This window comes from Leptinotarsa decemlineata, unplaced genomic scaffold (genome assembly GCF_025532065.1).
Source record: "Leptinotarsa decemlineata unplaced genomic scaffold, Ldec_3_MD MMD2_tig00000035_RagTag_RagTag, whole genome shotgun sequence".
In the NCBI taxonomy this organism is placed as follows: domain Eukaryota; kingdom Metazoa; phylum Arthropoda; class Insecta; order Coleoptera; family Chrysomelidae; genus Leptinotarsa; species Leptinotarsa decemlineata.
This window is the reverse complement of record NW_027412540.1, coordinates 10,998,281-11,024,824: the sequence shown is the minus strand read 5'-3', so window position 1 is coordinate 11,024,824 and position 26,544 is coordinate 10,998,281. Positions and strand designations below refer to the sequence as shown.

General features: G+C 36.0%; 1 protein-coding gene across 1 annotated transcript in view; it reads left to right on the top strand.

The window, feature by feature from the left end:
- Window positions 1–26,544, top strand: part of LOC111509913 (heterogeneous nuclear ribonucleoprotein C) — a 650,389-nt gene that overhangs the window by 362,633 nt on the left and 261,212 nt on the right. Inside the window, 1 exon segment of the mRNA XM_074171869.1 lies at window positions 5,298–5,376. Within this exon segment, the coding sequence (XP_074027970.1) occupies window positions 5,298–5,376 (79 nt within the window).

Here is a 26,544-nt window from a genome sequence, read left to right as displayed (position 1 = left end):
CAGCATAAACAATAATTAAACAGAAAAACAATTCATTAATTGATTATTTTTTGGGGAAATATAAAACCAATACAGACAAACTACATTAAATGCTCGAATTGACGACCCTTCTGTTGAATGCACTTAAGTTGTCTGTCCATATAATTTCTTCGACAATTATCTAGCATGATGGGTGTAATAATGATATCGCATGCATCTCTCATTTCTGGTTTGAGATGGTCGATATCTTTACTAGGTGTCGAAAAAACTGCATCAAGTATATATTTCCTGACAAAAAGTCTAAAAGGAATGAGGGCTGGTTGTCGAGCTTGCCAAGCAATTGGTCCCTTGTTTTCAATTCATTCTGTTGGGAATATTGCATCATGATGTTTCCTTACTATTGCTGTATAAGAGGAGCACTACTATGTTGTTGAAAATATTGTAGCCACCAAATTTATTAAATAAAAAATGTGAATATGCTCATCGTGAAAGAGAGGACCCAGTGTGTTTTCCCAGAATTTCTGATCAAACATTCATTCTGAACCTTTCGTGAAAATTGTTTTGTCTATGTGAATGTTCATTTATATTAATACACCTATAATGAATGTTTCTGTCAAACCAATCACTGTTGGTGAATTTCGATTCGTCCGTTCATTCTATCTTCTACAATAATCTTAAACTCCCAACAAATATTTCTCTTAATAACTCTGTAAATCGTACTCTTCTTCCGTAATCCCTTTAACTACGATGATGAATTTTTAGTATCCTGTAGCATTTGTATTTGTTCTCTTCCAAATATTTTTCGGTAGATCTGGACAATTTCTTGTAGAGGAAAGCCTTGATCAGAAACATTGTGATAACTGACCCATCCCAAATTGAAAAATAGTTTTTCCACTTTGCTGATCTTTATGAGGTGATATTTTCTCACCCAAAACATCCATTCGGTTTCTCACATCTCCATTTACAGTTTCATTTCTGTCAAATGCACCAACATCTGTTTTCCACCATAGTTACCTTTTTCCCATTTGATCGTCTTCATATCCATTACGATTTAGAATATAGCAATATTACCTCATACACGGCCAGTGTATGTTTCATGCAACTTGTTTTATCAACAGTTTTGAAATTTTTCTACACCGAAGAATGTTTTCAATCGCAGACCCAGAACAGAGATATCAACCTGCCTAGGAACCTATGCCACTGTATTTCAAGCGGAAATTTACGCTATTGAATTATGTGCGGAGAGATTGGAAGGACCCAATCTCATAAAAAAGTCAATAAAAATTTTCTCGAAGAATCAAGCGGCGTTGGAAGCTCTTGGCTTTTACAGAGCAACTTCTGACAAAATCTTCCAGGATTGGCTCACTCCAAAGCGTTTATTCACCCTTCCACGTCTAACAGGTCTTCTTACTGTCACATACTCCCTCTGGGAATCGAAGCAGGTTTTTAGAGTTCGGCAGAGCCGTACTCCTACCATCTGACCTGAAAGACCTGGGTTTATTTGGTCGAGTGTGAATAGGTGTGAGCCACAATAAACCTTTATGGGTTGCGGTGGAGGGTCGAGCCTACTCACTTTGGACCTAACCTAACCTAACACCGAAGAATGTATAGTTGAACAGTTTTACAACAAAGCAACACGTGTTTCGCCATATAATGGCTTCTTCGGGCGTGTCTTTACTGTAGATTGTAGATTGATTTCCATACCTGAAAACTTTCATCCTTCGTGTCTTTCCGCAAGTTTGTCTGTTCAGAACGTATCGGAGCTATCTTTGCCTTTTTTCTTTCATTTTTTCCAGTTTTTCGTTCCAGGTCACTATCAGCAACTTAGCCTCACTCCAAAATCTTATTCCTTGATCTAAAAGTTTCAGAAGTAATTTTTTCTCTATTTTGTTGATGTTACTATGATTGATATGCATGAGATTTTATCGCGCTTATCTTCTAATGACATTCAGGTCTTGCTAGATATTTCTCATCTCTGTATTATTATGTTTAATTGCGACAATTATGAATACTTGATGAAAATAAATAACATAAACAGTGAACAGTTTACAAAACTGCAACACATGTTTTGCTACACAATAGTTTCCTCAAAATTGTCCATACATCCAGTCTGTTGAACATATTTATATCAATATCATTATTTCTTCTTGCATTGAATCTCGAGAAATATTGAATGTTTCTTCATTAAATGAGCGGAATACATCAGTAGAATTGCAACCATACGGACACACCGAGGAGTTCGTACACAATTCACTCGACGTTGTTTGGATGAAGCAAACCATAGTTTATAGTGTGATTTACTGCTTCATTTGCCAATGTAGAATAGTATACTGCTTGAATAAAGTATTAAATATTTACGTTTGGTGGTGGGCTGAGCTGGGCCATATCACTAATTGATTTTACCTCTTGAATTCTTGATTTCCCCAACGTTCTCTTCGAGATTTACGCTGGCCTCGTGTAGGTTCACTGGTTGTTTGTCGTCATTAACCGGAGCTGATAAGAATGGATATTGTGTTATTATTCATTAACATCGATTGATTCATAAAATGAAAATCGGATAACAAGAAATCACTGTTAAATTGAACCAATTTTTTCATATTCATAAAAATTTTAAAAGCCATGAAAAAAGTAACAAAGTACATCCTATCAAAAATACGAATAATTGAAAATTCAAAACGAAGCTTGGGAGCTTGTTCCGGTTAATGAAACCCTAAGAAATATTAAAACTAAATGAAACAATATATGAAAGTACATGTTAGGTTAGGTACCGTGTTGGGAATCACACGTTAAAAGGTAAGACGTTAGTCCTTAGCTCGCACAAGTTTCTCAACTTCTGAGAGTTGTCGTTCGTATGGGGGCCACAGCTGATTAACGGAAAAACAGATTTCGAACAGATTTTTAAACATACTTCATGAAGCAAGGGCCGAATCGATTCGTCTACGAAACCCTTCGTCATTTGGAAGGATCCATTGCAGCTTGATAAATGGTTCTTATGCACAGAGAGAAAAAAATTGGATTACAAAATTTAAGAAACACTTGTTCATGACAAAGAATTTCAAGTTCGAGATTTAACGATGAACGAAAACGAGAATATCTCCTACTCATTCACCAAACTCAAACACATGTTCATGCAGTTGCAGGTTCGTAAGAATGTATCATCTTTTCCACTGACCGATTTCCTAGAGTCTTTGAAGTCTACTAGATACTCGTTAGGACAACAAGAGAATTGCTTGAGATTCATGGGATTCTTGTTGAATATTCTTCGTGAGCAGAAAAATAGCAGAATCAATACTCCTGACCGCTCTGAATTGAATGATTCTGTACGGTCTTTCTCGTCTTGTGTGTTTAGATCTTTCGCTGAAAAAATCCTCACTTGTTCACTTTGTAGTACATGTTCAATTGGTAGCAAAACGTATGTGATTTTCTGGAACTTCAACTAGCGTTTCTCAATATGACTGATAACCAGTCCGTGCAGGGCTCATTGTCAAATCATCTGAAAATTGAACTTTTAACAGGCGATGATCAACTGTATTGCCAAACATGTGCCAAACTAACTGACTGTTATAAGAAAATAAGTAAAGCTTAGGCACCAGTGAATCTAATAGTAACACTGATGATTTTCAAACATGACTCAACCTCTGACGGAAGCACCAAACTCTTACGAAGGTTCGAAATTGATAAACACTTCAATCTAGCCGACTACTATTATAATTTTCATGCAGTCATTGTTCACTGTGGTTCTGGCGTTGAATCTGGTCATTATTACGCCTTGGCCAGACGAAACGAACTGGTTTAAGTTTGACGATAGTTATGTCACTAAGTGTTCTGGCGATTACTGGAGCCACTGGAAACACCCTACATTTTGTTTTATGAGAGAGAGGACATTGGCAGATCAAGATCTTCAGATAATGTGGTGCTGCAGGTTTTTTCGGGTTTTCCTGCAGCTGAAAATGCGAATGCGCCACTGGAATCAATGGAGTCGCCCCGGAGCGCCAATTATTTTTGGTTGTTGTTTTATAATTTCATGATTTGAATTTTGGAAGTGTTACTGATAAAATAGTTTCCAATTGGAAAAGAAATTCACTCAAGAAAACTACAGAATGGGATATCCTGATATAAGTTCTTGCGCAGATTATCTACTAGTCTGTATGGATTTGATATTCAAATTATTTTGAAATTCGAGATAGAACAAACATGACATGATCACAGCTCATATACCGAGATTCGAACAAGTCAAAATGATAAATCCTTTTAGACTGGCATAACCAATTTTCTATTAGGTGTTATTCGTTTCCTCATTAAGTATAATGGAAAATATGAAGTTTTTTCACCAGTGCACCTGTAATTGACAAAATATTGGCAATGATGATGAATGCAATAAATTCAAAATAAGCATATCGTTGATTACGAAGAACAAGAATGTTATTTGTTCTGAAAGTATACAAATAATAATTACTCAAAACTTACATGGTCATTAGAGAATTTACAAGAACCAATCTCAGCGCATTCACCATTTATAATGAAAACCAAGTCAGTCCTGGATGAATAATCATACAATTATTCTATGAGAACTATTCATTTTTGAAGAATCTTTATCGATTATTTTGAGAAACCATGGTTTTTTTCTCAATAGTTGAAAGCATGGTAATCGAAAACCTCATTGAATGAATTCCAAAATTGATAGATTTCTACATGTTGAAAGTTGAAACAATGCCTGTAGAGAAATACATAACTATTTGAAGGTTCATCATCAATGTAAACCTGTATAAAAGTTCAGAGCAGAAAATTTCTATACCCTTTTTTATCGTTCGTTTTACGTTCGAACGGGATGGCCAATTTTCATTAATGAGATACAAGTATTTTCTGTGTATCAAAATAATAGGTCCAAAAACCGAATTATTTCTTGAAAATTTTTTTTAGCTCATTGTAAAATGTTTTTGTTGATCTGTGAATACAACTTTTTAGTAGGAAGGCATCTTTCACAGAAATCAATGCCAGTATGGCTCCAAGAGGGTCACCTGACCCAGTACTTTGATTAGGTCTATGGCGAATCGAAATGGTTCTGCCTGGTACTGGATTATGAAAACAACATTTTAGGGCTCTAGTATGTTTTAAATACTACTTTATAGCATTTTTTGGCTAATAATTTCCTTTTTCCACTTTTTCCAGTTCATATTTATAGTATACAATAATTGATATATCAACAAATTTGAAGTGAGTTGGTGAGTTTGTCTTTGATAATTCCATTGGTGAACAATCATTTTCCAAAATCAAGTATGATGAATCACTTTGACAAATTTAATTATTTTCAATTTCAGATGTTAATATGGTGGCCGAACCGAAACCTCATCAAACTGGTAGGAAACGACAGAATGTGGCCAAAACTGGAAATGACTGGTAAGTGTATTATGAGATGTTCTATTTTATTTTTTCAGAAAGTATGTGAGAAATCCAGGGATGAATTGTACTAAACGACTCAACGCATTTTCACTAATCAAATCATCTAATGAAACAATTTGTTTATGCCAGTCTCAACTCCCTACACTGTTGGTTAATGGAGTGACACCTATCAGAAAATAACTACTCCTCTGGCTAATACCACGAAGGGCGTTGGATTATATCCGACAGGTTTCAGTGCAGGATTCTTCACTGAAGTTATTCCTGCATATGCTGTTGGCGATACAACTGCCGCAATAGATTTTCAATTACAAATTGTTCCTTCAGATGATAGCCATTCTTCATGCCCACTGACTTTATGTATGTGAAGTATTTTCCTTATACGAGAAATTGGGAAAATTTCGAATATGCTGTTGGTTATCTCGTCCACAGGCATATGTGGCGATGACAAATCTGTTGTTTGTTGTCCGCTTCAGCCTAGTGCGAGAAAGGGATTCGATTTTCAATTATCCGGAAATCATCGACTTTATGTTGATTATAGACACTACCTTGCACTGACGAGTGGCCAAACAGCCCGAAACCGGTCTTCAAGTAAGTGTGTTCCAGTAAATGAAAATCTACTGCAGCAGTTGTATCATCAACATCATATGCAGGAATAACTTCAGTGAAGAATCCTGCGCTGATACCTGTCGGATATAATCCAACCCCCTTCATGATAGTAGCCAGGGAAGTAGTTGTTTTCTGATAGGTGTCAGTACACTAACCTACAGTGTAGGGAATTGAAACTGGCCTGAAGGATTGAATTTATAGCCAGTCTTCAAGTATGCCTTCTGATTATAAATATGTGAAATATCACTAAATAGTTATCTTTTATGAGAATTATCAATTATTAGAAACTTCCATGAAAATTTGTACTCAACTTTCTGCAAACGGATAGAGAAACGAAAAATATATTCGGAATAATCATTTTCAAATTCCACTTCTTTTGATATTCTGTATTATGCGGCCCAGACTGTCGGAAGTTGAACAATAAAATACCATTTCCTGAATCGATCCATTTTTCCACAAGGGATCCAAATGGATCTCGGGATTAGGGATGACGCAGGTTGGTCATTCCGTATTTATTATTCACATATTCATCAGGAGTGTTGAATCTGTTGGAAAAGCTGGCTTTCATTCATGTATTTTCGATCTATATACAGAGCAGGCAGTGGTATAGTCTGTACAAGGAATTGGAAAATTTAAATAATGTTGAAAAACATTCCAAGTTACATGGAACATCTCAAGATTTCGCATTTTCATGAAATGAAACTGAAATGGAAGCCTGTTTTGTTAGTGATTTATTGCTGGTTCAGAGATGCAATAAAAGTGGTTTGAAAAATTCCATAGACAATAAAAATAAAAGTCTCGAAGTGAAGAACATTATCACGATTAAAAGAAATCTTGCTCTACTATATTCATAAAGAAATATTTTTATAAACTGAGAAATATATTCTCTCAATTTCAATTTGAATCAATAATTCGAATGGACTGAATGAACGCTTCTTTCAAGTAAAAAAAGATATTCCACCAAGATAGAGCATACATTTCAATAGAAATCATGGCATTATCTCAAGAGAAGTAAGTATGCATTCTTTAGTCTGAGCAAAATTTGTCTCCAAGCAAATCTGTTTTGGGTTTTGAAAGAAAGATTTGTTAACTTGGAACACTATTTAAATATCTCCGTAGGAGAAATTAATTGTTTTCTTCGAAGAGAATCATTTTTCATTCAAACGCTTCTATATGTATGAATTAAATAAACTCTTTTACTTCATCTAAGATGAACTTTTGCCTCTGTTTGTAAACTGTCCCTTTCATATGGATGTCTTTAGTTACTTGAATCAAAATTATCTCATCTGTAAAATGAAAAGCTATAAGTGGTAAGGGAAGAAATCAAATAATACATTACGATTGGTTTATTTCAAGCAATTGCAGATCATAAATATTATCCTGAAAAAGCATATGATAAAAAACAAAACGTAATAGAGAACTGAATTTTCAGAAAACATCGAAGCCTATAAAAAACATTACAACTCTGACAAGACAATGAATTAATTTATTAGTAATTTAACAGAAATGAAGTTTTTAAAACTAGATGTCATTCTGGTAAATAACATTAAAGAAATCACTATCGTCCAACGAGTTCTGCATTCTACTTTTGTTTGAATAAAAGTACTCGTGTGGAAAGTCGATCGGAGTAACGAGTCTTGATAAAAATGTAGTTTCACTCGACGACATCAAACCCGCTCGTCCACCATTATTTGAAATGAATAATTATCAAAGCAGAAATAATAATGATAACGTTAATTCAACAACATTTATCCTGAGATGTCTACCATTATTCGAAAATATTAGTTTTTAAGGAAAATGGAAATGATAGTTAAAATGTTCAAAACGAATTTTTATAATGCAAACACGATTAACTAACGAAACTCAAGAGCCTCAAGAGCAAACAGAAATGAAAAATCCGCTACAGAAACTGCTCGATATGACCACCTTCTCTCTCTATACATTTTCTTAGTCTGCGAAGACACCCTCTCTGTACTTGAAATAGCATTCCAGGGTCGTTTCATATGGCTTCACAATGTAATGTTATTCTATTCAACAATGCATCTCTTGTGTGAATAGGTGTAGCGTAAACAAGGCTTTTTAGATGCCCCCACAGAATGAAATCCAATGGATTTAAATCCGGAGACCGCGAAGGCCATGAATATGGCCCACCTCTACCAATCCATCTATTGTGGAAAATATGGTTCAGATGGTCACGCACAATCAAACTAAAATGAGGAGGAGCGCCATCATGCATAAACCACATATCTCTTCGGGTTTGCAATGAAACATGTTCCAAAAGTCCATTCAAATCGTTCTGAATGAACTCCAAATAAGGTTCTCCATTCAATCGGTCCTGTAGAACGAATGGTCCTATAAGATGGTTTCCTATGATACCAGCCCAAACATTCACGTTGAATTTCCGTTGGTGTTTGGTTTGCAATATCCCATGGGGATTTTCTTCGGCCCATATATGGAGATTATGAGAGTTGATAACTCCATCTCTACTGAAACCTGCTTCATCAGTGAATAAAACTCGATTAATAAAAGTCATATCCTCTCTTTGCCTATCCATGAACCAATTGGCATATTCCAGTCGTGCTGGAAAATCTTGAGGTGTCATGGCATGTACCTTCTGGATGTGAAATGGGTGGAGCAGTTGTTCCCTAATTATTCTATGAATAGTGGACTTGGATGTATGGAACTGTTCTGATAGATTTCTGATGCTCATTGAAGGATCATCAGCGACGGCTTCCAAAATATTTTTCTCCAATACAACGGTACGTACAGTCCTAGGAGCGCCCTCACCACCTCGTTTTGGCAAAACTGTACCTACAATAATATCGAAATAAAACAACGTGCTCAAATTAATTATCAATTATTACTACCTGTCTCCCTCAAACTGCAATCGACACGCTCGAATGTTTCTCTTGATGGTACCGTTCGATTGGGAAAATGCTCGGAATACAGACGACGAGCTTCTGCAGCATTACAAAATGCTCGTCCATAAAATACATGCATATCTGCATATTCATTGAATGTAAACTGTTCGGCCATATCAAAAAAATTCAAAATATCCTATAGAATATTAACAATACAATGATAGTCATATGACAACGCACCACTCAACAAAACAAAATCGCATTCCAGTTTCTCATTTTTTATCAAAACTTTCTAAAAGGTATTTTTGTCAACATCTGTGAAAGAAATGGAACATAATTATTCCCTGGATATTTTTCACCTGATCATGTGCAGCCGTTTTTGTAGTTCATTCGTTTGCTTTTTATTAGTATAGTAAATATTTTTTCCGATGTGCGTTTTTTCAGCTAAATTTAGATTCGTGTTAAAGAATTTCTCCCATAAAATTATAATTATCAGTGAAACTCCTCAACAGTTTAGCTATGACGAAGAATTTGAAACATTCGAATGTTGAGTTTCATGAGATTCAGATAACTGATCAACACGAAACGTGATTATTCCACACGTATTATGTACATACAAAATATGGAATGAATTCGATATTTCATAGTAGAGTAGCTTGTTAGTTTAAAAACACCACGAATCTACAGAACTTGATGTTTCTTTTGAAAAAATATCTGCTATCACAATTGTGACTTAAACTTCCATATAGGTACTGTACTTTTTGTTTACGACTTCATTTTAGCATATTTTGTATTATTCCTGTTATAAATGTTGTTGAATTAACGTTATCATTATTATTTCTGCTTTGATAATTATTCATTTCAAATAATGGTGGACGAGCGGGTTTGATGTCGTCGAGTAGAACTACATTTTTATCAAGACTCGTTGCTACGATCGACTTTCCACACGAGTACTTTTATTCATAAAATTGTCCAAGTAACCTTATTTTGTTGAAAAATATTGAAAAATATCTGTCATTTCAAAGTTTTGGGGTGTGGACCATCGGGGGTAGTCCGTTCCTGACTTTGTAGCAAAACAACTGACTCCTGCATGAAAGCTCATCGACGGAATTCATTTGTTTAGTCAATTACCAAAATTTGGATGATTTTGAATATTCACTTGAAAAGTTATCAAAGAAAAACATTTTTCATTTTGTAACTTCGAGGGCCCGTAACTTGGTTACGAAGACTTTTAGGAAAAAAAGCTTTATGAAGTACTGGTGATATTTTGACTCCATCTATACATTCCCGAGAGGAAAAGAGGAAGTCCAGGAACACCCTGTATATATATAAATATATTTTTTTTCATTGATGCAACTAATTTTCCTTTATTTTGAGTATTTCAATATTAAATTCTACAAAATGGATTTGAAGCTTTATATCTTCTATTAATTATCTGCGAGCGCTTTCGACAATTGGTAGTACTGTCATCATCTGGCACTCCTCAAACTGAACTGGTCATCCTGTTGTCTCAACAGGACCCGTTTTTGTTTATTATGGAAGTATACTGCATGTGTTTTTTCTGCGTTAATATGAAGAGAATTTCTGTAGAACTACTCGTAAAGATTCGACAATATATTATCAGATTGCCTAAATCGTGAAGTGTTCTGATGAACTTCTAGATGTTATGTTATTCATATGACGTGGAAATGAAACGGGCCCCAAAACAGATCCTTGTGGACACCCATAGTGATAGACATGTAATGAAATTTGCTGAACTTTACCAATGTTTTTGTTATATTCGGAACACTAATATATTGTTAGGGTTTATTAATTCACTACAAGGACCTTGAATACCATGCTGTTGTTTGATGAGTATATTATTCTGAAACAGATATGAATTGAGTCTGTTGAGACAGCTTTATTCAAGATCTTTTGAGAACATTTTTTGTAGTCTACTCGTTTAAAAACGTGAATAACTTAACTATTTTTCAGATAATCTGCCATTACAAAACGATAAATTAATTAGATATATCAGTGGAGATGATATAAAAAGAAACACCTCTTTTAATAAGAAATCAGGTACTTCATAAGAGACAGCTGATTTTGAATGTTTTATTCATACAAAATTATTTATTACAAAATAACAGTTCACTCACTCCACCTGAAGTATAGTTATATGAAAGTAAATTGGTTTGCAATTTATTGATGTTATCAGTTGGAATATCAGGAGTATAAGAAATCCTAGAGACCACGTATTTTGGGGCATTTTCAAAAAAAAAATTGAACATATTTGCCACTTCTAACGAATTTTCAATTAAACATGCTTTATTAATTAATGTTATATCATTCGTTTCTTTGATTGACGACTTGTTTATTTTGTGAAAATTCATGTTTACTGAGGATACACTATAAAAACACATTTTTGTCTATGTTCCACGATAGTTCTATATTTGTTGACTAGTTTCGGTCATTACACCATTTTTTTAAATAATCTTTTGTAAATGGTGTAATGACCGAAAGTAGTCAGCAACTATAGAACTATCGTGAAAAATAGACGAAAGTGTGATTTTATAGTGTATCCTTAGTTATATTATGTGCCTTACCATTATTATTTGTGGAGTATTTAACAAAATTCCAAGCAACTTTGATGGGATTTTCTGAGGAAGCCGTAATATTTTGGTAGAATTTTTTTGTGATATTTTAAGTTCATAATGTTCCTTTTTTATTGTTATAATCACGTAATTAAGAATATGCTTTAGACAAAACATGTAGATTGTAGACTATGCCATTTTCTTATTGGTGGAGAAATACTTATTGGAATCAAATTTTATACCTAATACAATATCATTTTTGATACACATAACAAACAAGAATATATATTCCGGTTTCATTATCATCAATAATAACCCAAGATTTAGGTAAATTAACGGAGAATCCTGATTTTCATTGGCATGGTCATTAGAAGAACATTTCTAATATGTTTCTTTGTGAATGATTATTATTATAGATATATTTCATTTTTGTCTTACGTATTCTGGAAGTTTCCTACTTTTGGAAATCCGAAGATGATCCGAACAGATTTCTTTTGCTATGTGAACACAAATCCTCCATTCAAGTATACGCGTATTGAAAGAACATTCAAAGGAACTGAGCTGAATATCAATGAAAAATGTTTTTTATGTTATTTTGAACGAGTTTTCAATGCAGGATAATGTTAAGTTTACACCTACATTATGTTGGACTTCATATCCAATATATTCATCTGTCACAAATACACGATTCAGTATCTCTTACAATGCAGGATAAATCGATACTTTGAAAGGTTGAACTGTGAAAAAGAAAGAGTGGGAAATTGAGTGGTTAAAAGCAAAGGATTTATTTCAATTCATGAAATACTGGGAAATAGTTTGCTATGAATGTGTTTTAAATAACGAATTATAAATTCACTTATCTCAAAAACTATGCTGCAAATAATAAAATTTCAGATTCTGTTATATTTTGCATTATTGAAAATTTGGAAGCTGTTGCTTACTGAAATAGGTGTGAAGTTCTGTAAACTATGTGTGCATTATCGTCATGCAGAAGCCATTAAGTGTTTTTCCACGATACCAGACGTTTTCTTCGTATTGCTTTTCGCAAGTGGCGCATAACTTCAAGATAATACTCCTTATTGACCGGACAAACATGTGGCAAGAACTCTTGAGGCACAACGCCACGGTAATCAGAGAAAACAGTAACCAAATCCTCAATATTAGATCGAACTTTGCTTGCTTTGTTTGGTCATGTCTCTCTTGGGCACTTTCAGTGGTGCAATTGCACTTTTTTTTTCAAGAACAAAACACAAACACTACAGGAAAATTCTCAAGGCGCTCTTAGAGCGGTGCCTGTGCGAAAGTAGCGATTCACATTGGATTTGAATCGCTGCTTGAATCCCCGACGACAGTGCAAATTGATTTGATATAATAAATGATATCCATGAATAATGTGCTACATTTCAGTGGAGAATTAATCAACGACCATCCACTATCAACGGAGATATGAGAAAAAATAGGTCAAAAAATTTCAGCTTTTATATTTTCCACCCTGCCCGACGGCACTATTAATTGATTTGATCTTGTAAATGATATCTTTGAATAATGTTCTACATTGAAGTGAAAAATTCATCAACGATTATCCACTATCAACGGAGATATAAAAAAAAATATATCAAATTTTTTTTCAATTTTAATTTTTTCCACTCTCCCCGACGGCTCTGCAAATTGATATGATATTATAGGTGATATCTATAAGTAATGTGCTACATTTCAGTGAGGAATTCATCAACGATCTTCCAATATTGACGGAGATATAAATAAAAATATGTAAAAAAATGTGACTTTTCATTTTTTCCACCCTCCCCAACGACAGTGCAAATTTATATCGTACATGATATTCCTAAATGATGTGCTACATTTAAGTGAAGATCATCCACTATTAACGGAGATATAAGAAAAGATATGTCAAAAAATTTCAGTTTTAATTTTTTCCACCCTTCCCGACGGCACTGTTAATTGATTTGATCTTGTAAATGATAACAATGAATAACCATCAACCATCATACACTATTAATGCAGCTATAAAAAAAAATAAAAAATGTAGTTTTCATTTTGCAGGAAGATGGTTTTTTTCTGGATGGAATCCAGCAACTTCAGAGTATGTTTGGAGGCAGACCTCCATGACAACAATACTCCAAAGAAGGTATAATCTGAGCTTTATAGAGCATCAAAAGTTGCTGAGGTGTGTACAGTTTTCTGGTTCGGAACAGTGTTCCAAGCTTTTTAGAAGCAGCCTTTGCAATTCCAGCGACATGATTGTGCCGAAGCATATATTGTTGCCATTTTAACCCCAACAAATTTATCGAAGCAAAAAGCGAAATTGTCTATCTTGACATTATTATATCCTATTCGGAGACATCCATCTTCTTGGAGAAAACCGATGCCTGGATTCTTGTGGCATTGAATTGAACCTAGTTACTTTCCCCCCACTTCAAAATAACTTCTAGATTCTCATTAATATATTCAACTTCCTGCTGCCGGTGAAGATTTTCCTTCCGTAGCCGATGTCCTGGAACTCAAATAAAATGACGAGAAAAATGTGCTATAGTCAGCAAAGCAATATATTGGATTCTTGTTTTTTTTTCAATAAATCGTTGATATATAATAAAAAGAGTGTAGATTTCCATCTACGGTCACTTGCTGGAAACATTCTTTCAGGAAGAGCCATGCACAGAAATGATTCGACAAGTCGTAGCATCGAAGTTTGGCTAGCAAACTCTCATGCCACACACGGTCAAGTGCAACAGCTCTTGATTGCGTTATTCCAAATATGGGTGACATATGATAAAAGGTCGCCTGTTGATCTTTGTTTCTGAAAGCCATATTGATGATCGCTCAAGATGTTGAAGCCTTCCAAATTATTGAGGATTTGGTGGTTTACGACTTTCTTCATATTTTTGATATCACTGATAGCAAAGCGACTGATCTATAGTTATTTAGAAGATTTTTCTTGCCCTTAATGGGAATAGGCTGAACGCGAGCAATCTTCCAACAAGAAGGAAAAAACCCTTTCTTGTGAGATAGGTTGATCCTTTCAAGCAAATCTGGATCGCCGTTGACATTATTAGGACATTCCTGAGCGATACTCATGCAACGGTTTTTTTTGGAAAGAATTCGGCAATTCCGGAACGAATTTTGCTGCCACACTCTTCGTTCTCAAATTTCTCAAAAAAATGCATAATATTCCTATATACTAGGCAACTTCCCAAAAGTGATTCACAGATTATCCATAACAAAGCCTAATTTAATTTTCCACACATAATTTAATGAAAATCCTTCGAATATTTTTTTTCGATAACAGAAAATCGCCGAACACGCAAAATACTCAACTTTCATGACCCTCGTCTACAAACGAAACATGCTAATTTGCTTAAACTGTGAACATATGTTCGAGCCAAGTGTACCAACATAAAAAAATTAAAAATCACTGATCGAATGAATTTCATGAAAAGTCCACGTATCAACCATCAACTAAGAAAGTTCAATGTAGTCAAGCTGCTGAAAATCAGTTTCATAGAAATGAAATAATAAGCAGATGAGTAATATTTCCACAAATTTTGTCAGCTTGTTCATGATGAAGCTTCCAGTTTTCACCTGGAGGGAGTGCGTTCAAACATATAAGGGCTGAAAGTTTCCCCTCTCTGGATAATACTGAAATATCTCAGAACATACAGGAATCTTATGTAATAATCTGGAACATTCGGTAAAATTCCGTAAAATTTCAGATAAATACAGAACAAGCAAGGAAGTTGTATTTTGTAGTAGACCTCCATCCTCATCCATGATTAAGGTTTCCGTTTTCACTCGGAAGGTGTGCATTTGGCGATATAATAATGAAAATAATATTGATAATACTAATACGTTCCTGGATATATCGAATCCGTTGTGGAGAACAAGAAGTGCTGAATTTATAGGAACTAAGCATTTTCCATCCTCATCCTCATACAAGCTAATAAGCCTGATGTAGTCCTTCTTTACCACCAGAGCAAGACGATATTTGTCTTGGAGTTTTCAGCTCTTGACGAGACGAATATTGTCCGAACAGAGAAGAAAAAACGGATAAAATATACAGATTTTCTCTTCGAACTCCGAAGACTCTATCCAGACTACTCTGCCAAATGGGTGTTCTGATTATTGGAGTCCTTGATGAAACGATGCCCTTTCTACTCTCGAATATCAAAATAATGCCGGTTTACCGCAGTAAGGCAGAAATCTCAGGACACGGACCCAATGATCACAGATCCCACGGTGCAGGGAGTGATCGTTGGTTGATAATGCTGGCGCGTTCTCCTGAATGTATCGGGGCTTCAGGGGAAAGGGCCTGACCAGCGCAAACTCAGATAAATAATAATAATACCAATGTCAACGACAATGGACGCTTTGAGTGGACGTATGAGCTAGGGGAATGCCTCATGCATTGCTACGATAGTGGTGAGTCCTCGTGAAGAGTATATATGGCAAGAATGTATACTCTGTGGTGTGAAACACATCCGGTGCATGCCGCCTATTCCGCCCAAAACTTTAGAATTCATGTAACATATCTTCGGCGGCTATATAGCTCATTTCCAGCCTGCTGACAAAGTGGTAGAAGTGACATTTCTAACACCCGTTGGCACAGCTGGAGAGGAGATTCGCCTCATGCCACCAATGAAAACAATCAGAACACGCAGGACGTTCCATAGATTTAGGCCTCTGAAGCCACAATCACTGGCATGTTTGGATGCAGAGGTTCATAGTATTCTAACAGAGGAGACTGATATCTAGCAAATCAACACCGCCATGTACAACGTCCTCCAAACGCATTTCGAATCGGAAGGAGAAAATCCCGGCCTTGCGGTTCAAAAGATTGAACGGCGTATACACAAGATAACATTGCGTTGGCGAGACAACGCGCGTAACGTATCCAATGTGTGATGGATTACTACGACGTATCCATCACACTTTGAGTAATAGCGTACCGGTGACCACCAAACCGCACTGTCATGATAGGATACGAATGCTAGTGGCTGCTAAGAAGTATCGCGGACAACATCAGAAACCGTGTTGTGGATAATCCGCCGAATGCTGATCAGCTGGGATCATTGTGGACATCTATGAACACCCGCAGTCACTCAATTCAGACACTCCAGCCCTAGTGCAGTACCACTAGTGGGTAGTAGCAATTGTGGGTTCCAAGAACTTTGCTGATCCAGACGCAAATGAGCTGGACACTTATTGGTGGGAAAAACTACCAAACACCCACCGCCATCGGTCCGGAATTTTCATTTCATAAATAGACGGAGAGTACCCAATTCCGGATTGGTTTGTCGAGGGGCGGACCGTTCTCATCCTGAAAAGCGGAGATTTATTGATTCCTAGGAATAACAGACCGATGACGTGCTCAAATTCGTGTTGTAAGTAGTTTTCGAGCATCTCATACACATGAATACTCAGCGCAGTTGACCGAGTGTTTGAACGGATATATGAGCAGAGGGGGTCAAAAAGAGGAGTCACTGGATGTGGAGAGAACCTGATCATCAATTGATGTATAACGCAGCACTCGATACAAAATAAGCGTAACTTTTCTATGGCCTAGATCGATTACCGCAAGGCATTTGATACAACATCGCATGATCTCTTCTTGCATTCGCTCAGATGCCTTGCGGTTGCTGACAAAAACTGATACCACTCTGGCGGATTTGCTTCACTATAACATCTGGACAAGCCAGAGTCCAAACAGGGTGAGTCACTTTCAGAAGGGGTGTATTTCAGGGCGATTCCCTCAGTCCCCATCTCTTCTGCATCTCACTATTGCCATCATCCGTTGCGCTACTAGAGCATAAAGTACTAGGTTAGAATTAAGCCAGTCTGAAATCACGTATGTTCTGAATAAATTTCAACAACAACAACCTGAAAATCACATGTAAGCTTGACAAGCTTACTTTCTAGACATACCTGCTAACCTTCCAATTCGACAATTCAACATGAATGAGAAACAAAATATCTTATTTATAATAACATCGAGGCAAATGATTGCATCTATCAGAAAATAGGTGTTCGGAAAATTTATACCGCAATGAAGCCAATATTTACATATAAACCAAAAAGTAATCAAACATTCGATTTCGGCTTCTATTTTGGACCATTTTAACGTCTCTGATCGCGATCTTAACAGGGGACGCGGCTTACTATGGATTTTCCAGCTCAATACCCCAAAGTATCATTGAGCCATCCTTTTTTCACACCCTTTCCCGATTAGCATATTTATATATATCCGCACGTATTTGCGTATTCGTCGTACCAATGAATAAATCATATTCGAACTTGTATTTGTATTCCAGGAAGACAGTTAATAATCTAATACATAACTGCAAAATTTCAGCCTAACTTATTATATGAATAATTCATAGGGAAAAATTGTTATAGCAAATTGTAGACGATCCAACGTGATGGAAATAGTGGAAATAGTAAATGGAGGCTGAAGTAGGTGATAGGTTTGTGTATCAGTCATGATATTTCATATATTCATCAGTAATTTGAAAATCACTCCAATGCAACCTTTTTGTTTTTTTATATTTTTTATATGAAAAAAAAACAATATTTTCAAATAAAGTTTCCACCAACGTTCATACATAGTGGTACATGGGATATAATAATCTGAAAAATAATTATAATTACGTTGATTTCTATTCCCAACTATTCTTCTCATCAAATTTTGTCTGGTCACAAAATAGCTCTCAATTTTTTCATATACTTCGTAAAAACGGCATCTTGGAAAACAGAAATGTTCATCCTCTGCAAAATTCCCCGCGAATATTCCTCATCGCGAAGTAATTCTATGAATTCTTCGTTATTCGCAGCGACATACAAATACAGAACAAATAAACCCAAATACATTCCCACAAAGTATATCTTTTTTCTCTTTAAACCAAAATCAAATCATTTCGGCTTTTGATTATGTGCAATCATTGGATCGATACTTTGAATATTCCAATAAAACAGCCTTCATAGCCTACGGTTTCGAGACACGTTCAAGGTAGGGGTTATATTGAATCGCGAGTTAGGAGTTTTATAATGGAGTGAATTATTTAGGGAACTCGTCTCAAAATATATGAAGCCGTTCCCGAGATTCTTTACCCTGACAAAAGGGAAAATTTATATTTGCGTTGAGATTGAACATTAATCAATTAACTGATTGTTGCTTTCTTTCGCCGACTGTTATAGAAATAGACAATAAGAGTTTCATATTTTTTTCTGTATGTTTCAAAAATTTTATTTCCATTATGGGGGATTGACCAAGATGCAACATGGCTATCGAAAAGAATACGGGAAATAACATGATGTCATTCAGAATCTAACATGTCGTACCATTCAAGATGTCGAACCAGTTGTTACATGTACCCTCCTGATATGGATATCAAATGGAAGTAGGTTTTGAGAAGAATAAATCGAAATGTCGAAAAATCAGACGACTGTTATATAAATTTTGAAGAGTAATATTTCTAGATAGTTCGGTGGTGATTTTACAAATGTTTTAGGGACCGACCATGCAACAAGATGCAGTGAAATGAATGAACAAACTAATACATATATCCAGCGATAACTACATAAAAATATAATTTGAAAGAAACACTCTCCTGCCAGCTTTCATTACCCACTCTGAAATAAAAAAAATTGAATTGAATGAAATCCACCAATTTATTACATCATCCGCGTTTGAAAAACTCTGTTTCAAAATCTGTTTTTCTGGTAACCAGCTATCATCCCCCTCAGAAGTTGAAACTTGTGTGAGCTGAGGATTAAACGAGGTCTCATCTTCCAAAGTTTGATTGGATTGGATGAAACGCAGTGAAAATTCATTATCAGGCAGTATGACAAGTGCCACTCTTCCACATAGAGGTAGATTGGATGAAATGAATGAACCAGCTGACTATCGTTCCTGCAAGAAAGAAATATGTTAGTTGATTTCGACACGAATAACTTCTGAAAACTTTTCAAAGCTAGTTCTAACAATTTTTTTTCAACTTTATTCAAAGAAGAATAACTTTAAAATGGAACACACCCAAAAACAAGCGTTATGAATAACAATGCAACATTTGAACCATTCAACCCATTATTCAGTAACCCAGAAGTTTTAGATTCTCAAGTCCCCTGGATTGAAATATATTTGAGAAGTTTACGGCGCATGCGTTCGTCTCTCTATATTTCTATTGTTTTTATACCTTTTCAAACTTTTGTTTTTGTTTTTGTGAAAAATACACGAGTACTACATGAAAATCCTCAAGGCGCTCTAAGAGCGGTACCTGTGCGAAAGTAGCGATTCAAATTGGATTTGAATCGCTGGATTTGGATTTGGAAAAACGTTCTCGGGAAGTTCGAGGTGTACTAAGTTGAACCTCATAACGATGAGCAGATACAGTCTGTCGCGTATCGTGGAATCAAATGTGTCAAGTCACTTGAACACTTCCCGTGAAAGTATCTATGGAAGAGAGACAAATCCCCAAGCTTTCTCCATGTTCCATACATGAGAACAATACTCCAAAAAAGGTCCGATCTGAGCTTCATGAAACATCAAAAGTTGCTCAGGTGTGTACGATTTTCTGGTTCGGAACGGTGTTCCAAGCATTTGGACATGAACGTACCAAGAAGTATTGTTGTCCATTTCAACTCCCAACAAACTTATCGAAGAAGAAAGCGGAATTGCTTGTCCTGACATCATTATATCCAGTTCGGAGATATTTATTTTCTTGGAGAAAATCGATGACTGGGTTTTTGTAGCACTGAATTGAACCTAGTTACTTTCACTCCAATTCGAAATCACTTCTGAATTCTCATTGGGATATGCAACCTCCTGCTGCCGGTGAAGATGTGCATCCGCAGCCGATGTCCTGGAATCCAAATGGAGTGATGAGACAAGTGTGCTGTCGTCAGCAAAACAATATTTCGGAATCTTCATTTATTTTTTCAATATATATACAATAAAAAGAGGGTTGGAGAAAACATGGATCCCTGGGGAACACCAGCGTTGATGGTAAAAGTATTCGAGAGAAGTCCATAGACGGCCACTTGCAGAAATTGTTCTTTCAGGAAGCTGGAGAGCTATACATATATTTGATCCGACAAGCCATAGCATTGAAATTTGTCCAGCAAAGCCTCATGTCACACATGGTCACAGCCCTTAGAAATATCAAGTGCAACAGCTCTTGACATACGATAGAAGGTCGCCTGTTGATCTTTGTTTCCGAAAGCCATATTGATGATCGCTTGAAAAGTTAATGCCTTCCAAATATTTAAGGTATGGTGGTTTACGGCTTTCTCCATGATTTTTGATATCACTGATAGCAAAGCGACTGGTCTATAGTTCTTTGAAAAGTTTTTCTTGTCTTTTTTTAGGAATAGACTGAATACGAGCAATCTTTCAACAATAAGAAAGAACCCTTTTCTTGTAATACAGGTTGAAAAGTCTGCAAAACACTGGTGTGAGTTCATAAGTTCGATAACGGTCACGTCATCAGTACCACACGCCTTGTTGTATTTCCTGAAAGACAAAACTTTTCAGATAAGAGTAGAGGGCTCACTGTCAGAGAGATCCTCGCTGGAGTGTGCTCTCTTCGACGCTGTATTCTCTTTACACCAGTGACCTCTCAAGGCCCGAGCGTGTGAAGATATCCCTGTTCGCCGATGACACGGCTCTTCTCTCATCTACCATGGGTCGGGAGCTCGGCGTCGTCTACGTGCAACGTGCATTTGACGACCTCGAGCGCTGGTACCTCGATTGGAAGATCCGAGTAAACCCGGACAAGACTCAGGCAATAACCATGGGAAGATTACTATCTTCTTCGACCAGAAAAGTGAGAATCTCTGGAAGGGAGATTGACTGGCAAGCGCGGGTAAAGTACCTCGGCCTTCTAATAGACCGTTACCTCACTTGGATCCCGTACATTGTGTACGTCAAATCTAGGATCGAGGGTCGGATTGCAAGTCTGTACCCTCTGATCAACAGAAAGTCAAAAATGAGCTTGAAAAACAAGATTACCATCTATTGCAAAATAAACTAATGAGGATGATTGTGAATGCTCCTTGGTTCGTGCGGAATGAATCCATCCGCAAAAATTTGCAGCTGCCTTCCATTCGGCACTCTATTCAGTCGGAGAATCGGCGAGTTTTTGGAGGTGCGGAAACTCACGAAAATCCGTTAGTTAGGGAAGCTGAAGACTATGCTGTAGACGACCTCTCCCGATATATATGGCCTCGACACTCTGTCGAATGAGGCCCTCATGTCCCCCGTTAACGGACGAATAGTTTTTCAATCCATCCCACCCCAGCCAGGTAGGGGTACCCCTTGAAGGGCGGTACTGACGTCTGAGGACTTCATACCGCCATCCCCTCAGTCATGAACTCATTGGTCCTTCTCAACAATAATCAGCTGAAAGGGTTAGGGAGCTGGACTCTAACCTGATTGAACTGAAGATGACTTTCCACTTTTCACGCCTTGTTGATATTGAACTGTTTCAAAATTTGCCTGACTAAACGTTGTCGAGAAGTAATTTCCGGCATTGTGGTTCCTATTATGGGAATAGTGGCTGTTGTTGCAATTTAACCATCCGCTTGTGTCAGTGGAGAAATTGTAGATTTTGTAAAGTTTCAATCAACAGCTTCAGCTACCGACCAGAAGGATCTTGACTCGTTGAGATTGGCAAGCAGTTTATCCCTAATTCTCTGATTATGAAGTTCTTTGCTTTAATTTATTGTGAATTTGCAGCTGTTGCAAGCACAACAAACCAAGATTTCCCGTTAGGTGTTAGATTCATTGAAAAATTAATGTATGCCAACTTTGCGCGGCTTAGAATGTTCCCCAATATTTATTGGTAATTCACTCAACACTGAAATGAGTTTGTGGTCAGAAGGTCCCAATGGAGACCTTACGGTGACTGTGTAAATTTCTACATTGGTTGTTAGGTATAAATCCAGAATTCTAGCATATTCTTCATCACGGTCAGAAATCCTGCATATGCGATCATCAAGTATAAATTCACTATTAACACTGTTTCGAGGATTTGTCTAGTACTCCGTTGTTGATTTCCGATATAATTGTCGTTGTTTGAACGTTTAAATCTGTTTGAAAGTGAACAAGTATCATTATACAATCACTGGAGTATTTTTTCTCCTAAAGGAGCACATATCTCAATTCCAACACTCATCCATACGAATTGATTGAAGTAATTTATAGAATTGCAGCAAAATCTCTTGTTATTAGGGTTAAATTCGAAGAAGTGTTTCTCATACTATATTTTTCTCTACATTTGCTGAAAAGTTACCGAACAAAGGTGTGATAACTGTCCCGCCAACTTCAATTAAATTCGGATAGTCAAGAGCTACAAGAGCTTTTTCAACATATCGTTCTCTATGAGATCATAAAAGGAAATTGCCTCCAAAGTGCGAATGAAACTGTACGAATAGTCTTGTAACAGCAAATGAATAAAATTACATCGTTGCAACGTTCTGTGAACTTCGATGGTGTAGATAGAGTTCACTCCACTATGCAACCAACAATTATAATGCAAGGTTTCACTAATTGGGGCTTGTTCTTTAATCTGGTCTGGGAGTCACATCTGCCCTGTAGTTCTAGCTTTGCCTTCTGCCTAATCGCAGAATGCTCGACGTTGACTCAAATCCTTAATTATGGTGCGGTTCGATTCTCGAGTGTCCGGTCGTGGGTTTTGACTTCATTATTGTTGAATATTCTGATGGCTCACGCTTGCTGAAACACTGTTCTGACTAATATCGATATTTTATTTCTTTTTTATCATACAGCTTCATTTGATACAATAATTTTCAACCTATATAGGAAGATATCAGAAAACGTTCAATCACTCAAACTGAGAAATCGAACGTCATTGAATTCAATGCGAGACAAATATTTCCATTCGCTTCGATTGTTCCTAAGCTAGAACATTCCGTGTGACATAGGAAAAACTGACTTCGTAGAATTCTGTCAAAATAAAGATTTTTGAATTTGAAAAAACATGTTTAAAATACGTTTTTCCGTTAACCAGCTATCGCACCCCTACGAACGACAACCCTAAAAAATCGAAACTTGTGCGATCTAAAGACTAACGAGGTCTCACCTTTCAAAGTGTGATTCCTAGCACGGGTTGGACGATAGCAAGTGAAAATATATCGTTCAGCCTTTGGCTGAACACAGACACGTGGGCCGATTGACTGAGTGAACAGTGCACCCACGTCGAACCGCCCGGCTACCGACCGAACTATATTATAAGTGACTTCATCATTATTGATCTTCAACGTCTATCTTAACTTTCCCAATCAAACGTTATCCACTGTTAGTCAAAATATATGAATATACAGAGTAGTCCAAACCATATCGTCAAATGAAGAATATGAGAATTTTCGCTTCGAGAAATATCCAATTATATCATCATACTTTCTATAGTTTTCCAATTTTTGATTCAGGTTTGAGAAATTCTGATCGAAATAATTGAATCATTGTTTGAGTAGGACATTGGAATTTCAATTGTTGATTATTAAGATGGAAAAATATTTCATAGTTCTCAGGTACTTTCCGAAACTTATGAAATCCTGAGATTACATAATGACATGAAACCATGAAATTGGTTTGCAACAATACTGTAAAATTCATTCAACTTAGTTGTTGGACTGAAATGGTAGTACTGGACATTTTCAGTTCGAACCCTATTCAGAGATATATCCCAAACAAAAAGAATAGTAATTCAAATGAAATAATAAATTTTATATTTGAAAATGTATTAACGATGGAACATCATACAATATTATAGTCATTTCATATCATTTTCTAGAACATACTTCATGAAATACTACGAACATTTTGCCTTCCAGTCTCATCAAGAAGTCAAGACGGCTTCAAAAATAATCGTGTTATCAAGGAAAAAGTACGGTTATGGTAGTAGTGAATATTCTAAAGCATGATATCACATGTGCTGAAAATTGTTGAATTGTATCTAGAAAATTTTATGTTGGAGTGAACCAAACCAAATCGAATTCCTCATTACTTTGAGTTCAAAATTTGTTTCTGGAGATTCATACCGAAATTCAGAAAAAACAGGAGTGTACTCAGTTTAACATAATCATAGTTAGATGATGGAAAAGTTCTCTCATAATTTCAGTTCTGTATAGAAAAAATTAGTCGCACCCCTACGAACGACAATCCTCAGAAGTGCGAGCTAAGGATTAAAGTGTGATTCCTAACTCGGGTTGGACGATAGCAAGTAAAAATCGATCGTTCAGACAAGGGCTTGAACCACCGACCAACACGGCAGTCCATTCGAGTGAGTGAACAAAGCACCCACGTCGAACCGCCTGGCTACCGGCCGATACCTTCTGCAGAATTCGAAGAAAACTACCGCAAACGAACATTTATTCGAAATAGTGCAAAAATAATATCTTTGATCAAATGGTTGAATCAGAAAATGTTTTTTATCAGTCACCGATTATTTTTAGTTGCAGAAGCTAAAAAATTGAATCATATGAATTTTTATTCCTCAGCTTCTAGTCCATACAGATGCTCATTAATCCATTTTAATTCAATCTTCTTTCAAATTAGTCAGTTGCTAACTCGTTTCAATTTTTTTTTTGTGGATCATTTAGTTTTCTGGTTTCTTATAGTTTTTATCTTTGTTATCAGCTCTCTGAGAACGTTTCATTTCCATTCCTTTTCGCCATTTTGGACGATCCACCATATTGAATGTTTAATGGTTTCTCTCATCAAACCAAACGTGTATGCATAATTTCGGCTCAATCGATTGAGGATAAGCTACTTCGAAATTCAGTTGCACAAACATAAACACGTTACAAATTGAAAGCTTCTGATATACAATAAAATTGGTACAGATCGTGTCTTTGGAAAAGGTTACTCTTCAGGATTGTTCTAGTTACAGTTTATTCATGGGAATGTACAACGTCATTATGACCGATGGAAGTTGAGTGAATTCCATATTTACATCTGAAATAGTAAATATCATCAAATGAATAAATGTTATCTTGTATGGTGAAATTTAAAATATCATTGATTCAGTATCACGAAAAAAAAAAGTGTCTCCAGCTGAAAATTGTCAACCTATGTTTACTCTGAAAGCGAAGACAGAACTGAGAATCACTCAGGCCAGTATATTTTGATTCCGAGAGCATTATTCTTGAGGTATTATCAACCCTCTTAATAACTCATTGACTATTCTATTGCGACTCGACTTTAAATCTATCTCTCACAAGAACCTTCATCTGAAAATTGAGTACTGATCCAATGTATTGGGAAGAATATTCATCTAACATTTTCATACAGTTATAATAATTAGAGCAATTTCATTGTTCATAATTTCATCGAAGAGGTGAAGCTCTGACCATTGTTTCCTTGAAAATTGTGAAAGTCTAAAATTGTTGGAAAATATTTGCGACAATATTAATTTCTAGCTTATTTTGTGGTTCCCAAATCACCCTTAACACGATACGTGAAAAATGAAGATGTTTCATACCCTTATGTAGTGGTACGTATATTTTTGGTTGAGTCTTGTTCTATAGATATATTCAATTTACTTTCTTCAAATATTTGAAACTAGTGAAGAATTGTTGAAGCTGTACTGAAAAAATTGCAATCATAGTCATAAATTTTGAAATGGGTGTGCTAGAGCTATGGATGAAATTTATACAGCAGAATACGTAACATATCAGTACGTACTTATGAGGCACTGTTTGGAACGTTTGGTGTAGTAATGAATATTACTGGAGTTTTTTCCCAACACCAAATCGTTATTTTTAACACCTCGACACGTGTTTTGGTCACCAAGTGATCATCTTCAAAAAGGAAGATTAAAACTAGAAACTAATGCGAAACTAACCCTATTTATGCTATATAGGTATGCCATTAAGGGTAAACCATCCAGGCGTACCACACATACAGGTGACCAACATAAATTAATTTTACAATTTTGCCTTATCTATTATTTTACAATATATGTTTATATAAAACAATTTTCAGCAGTAAAATAATAGATAAGGCAAAATTGTAAAATTAATTTAGGTTGGTATACCTGAATGGGTGGTATGCCTGGATGGTTTACCTGTATGGGATACCTATATAGCATAAATAG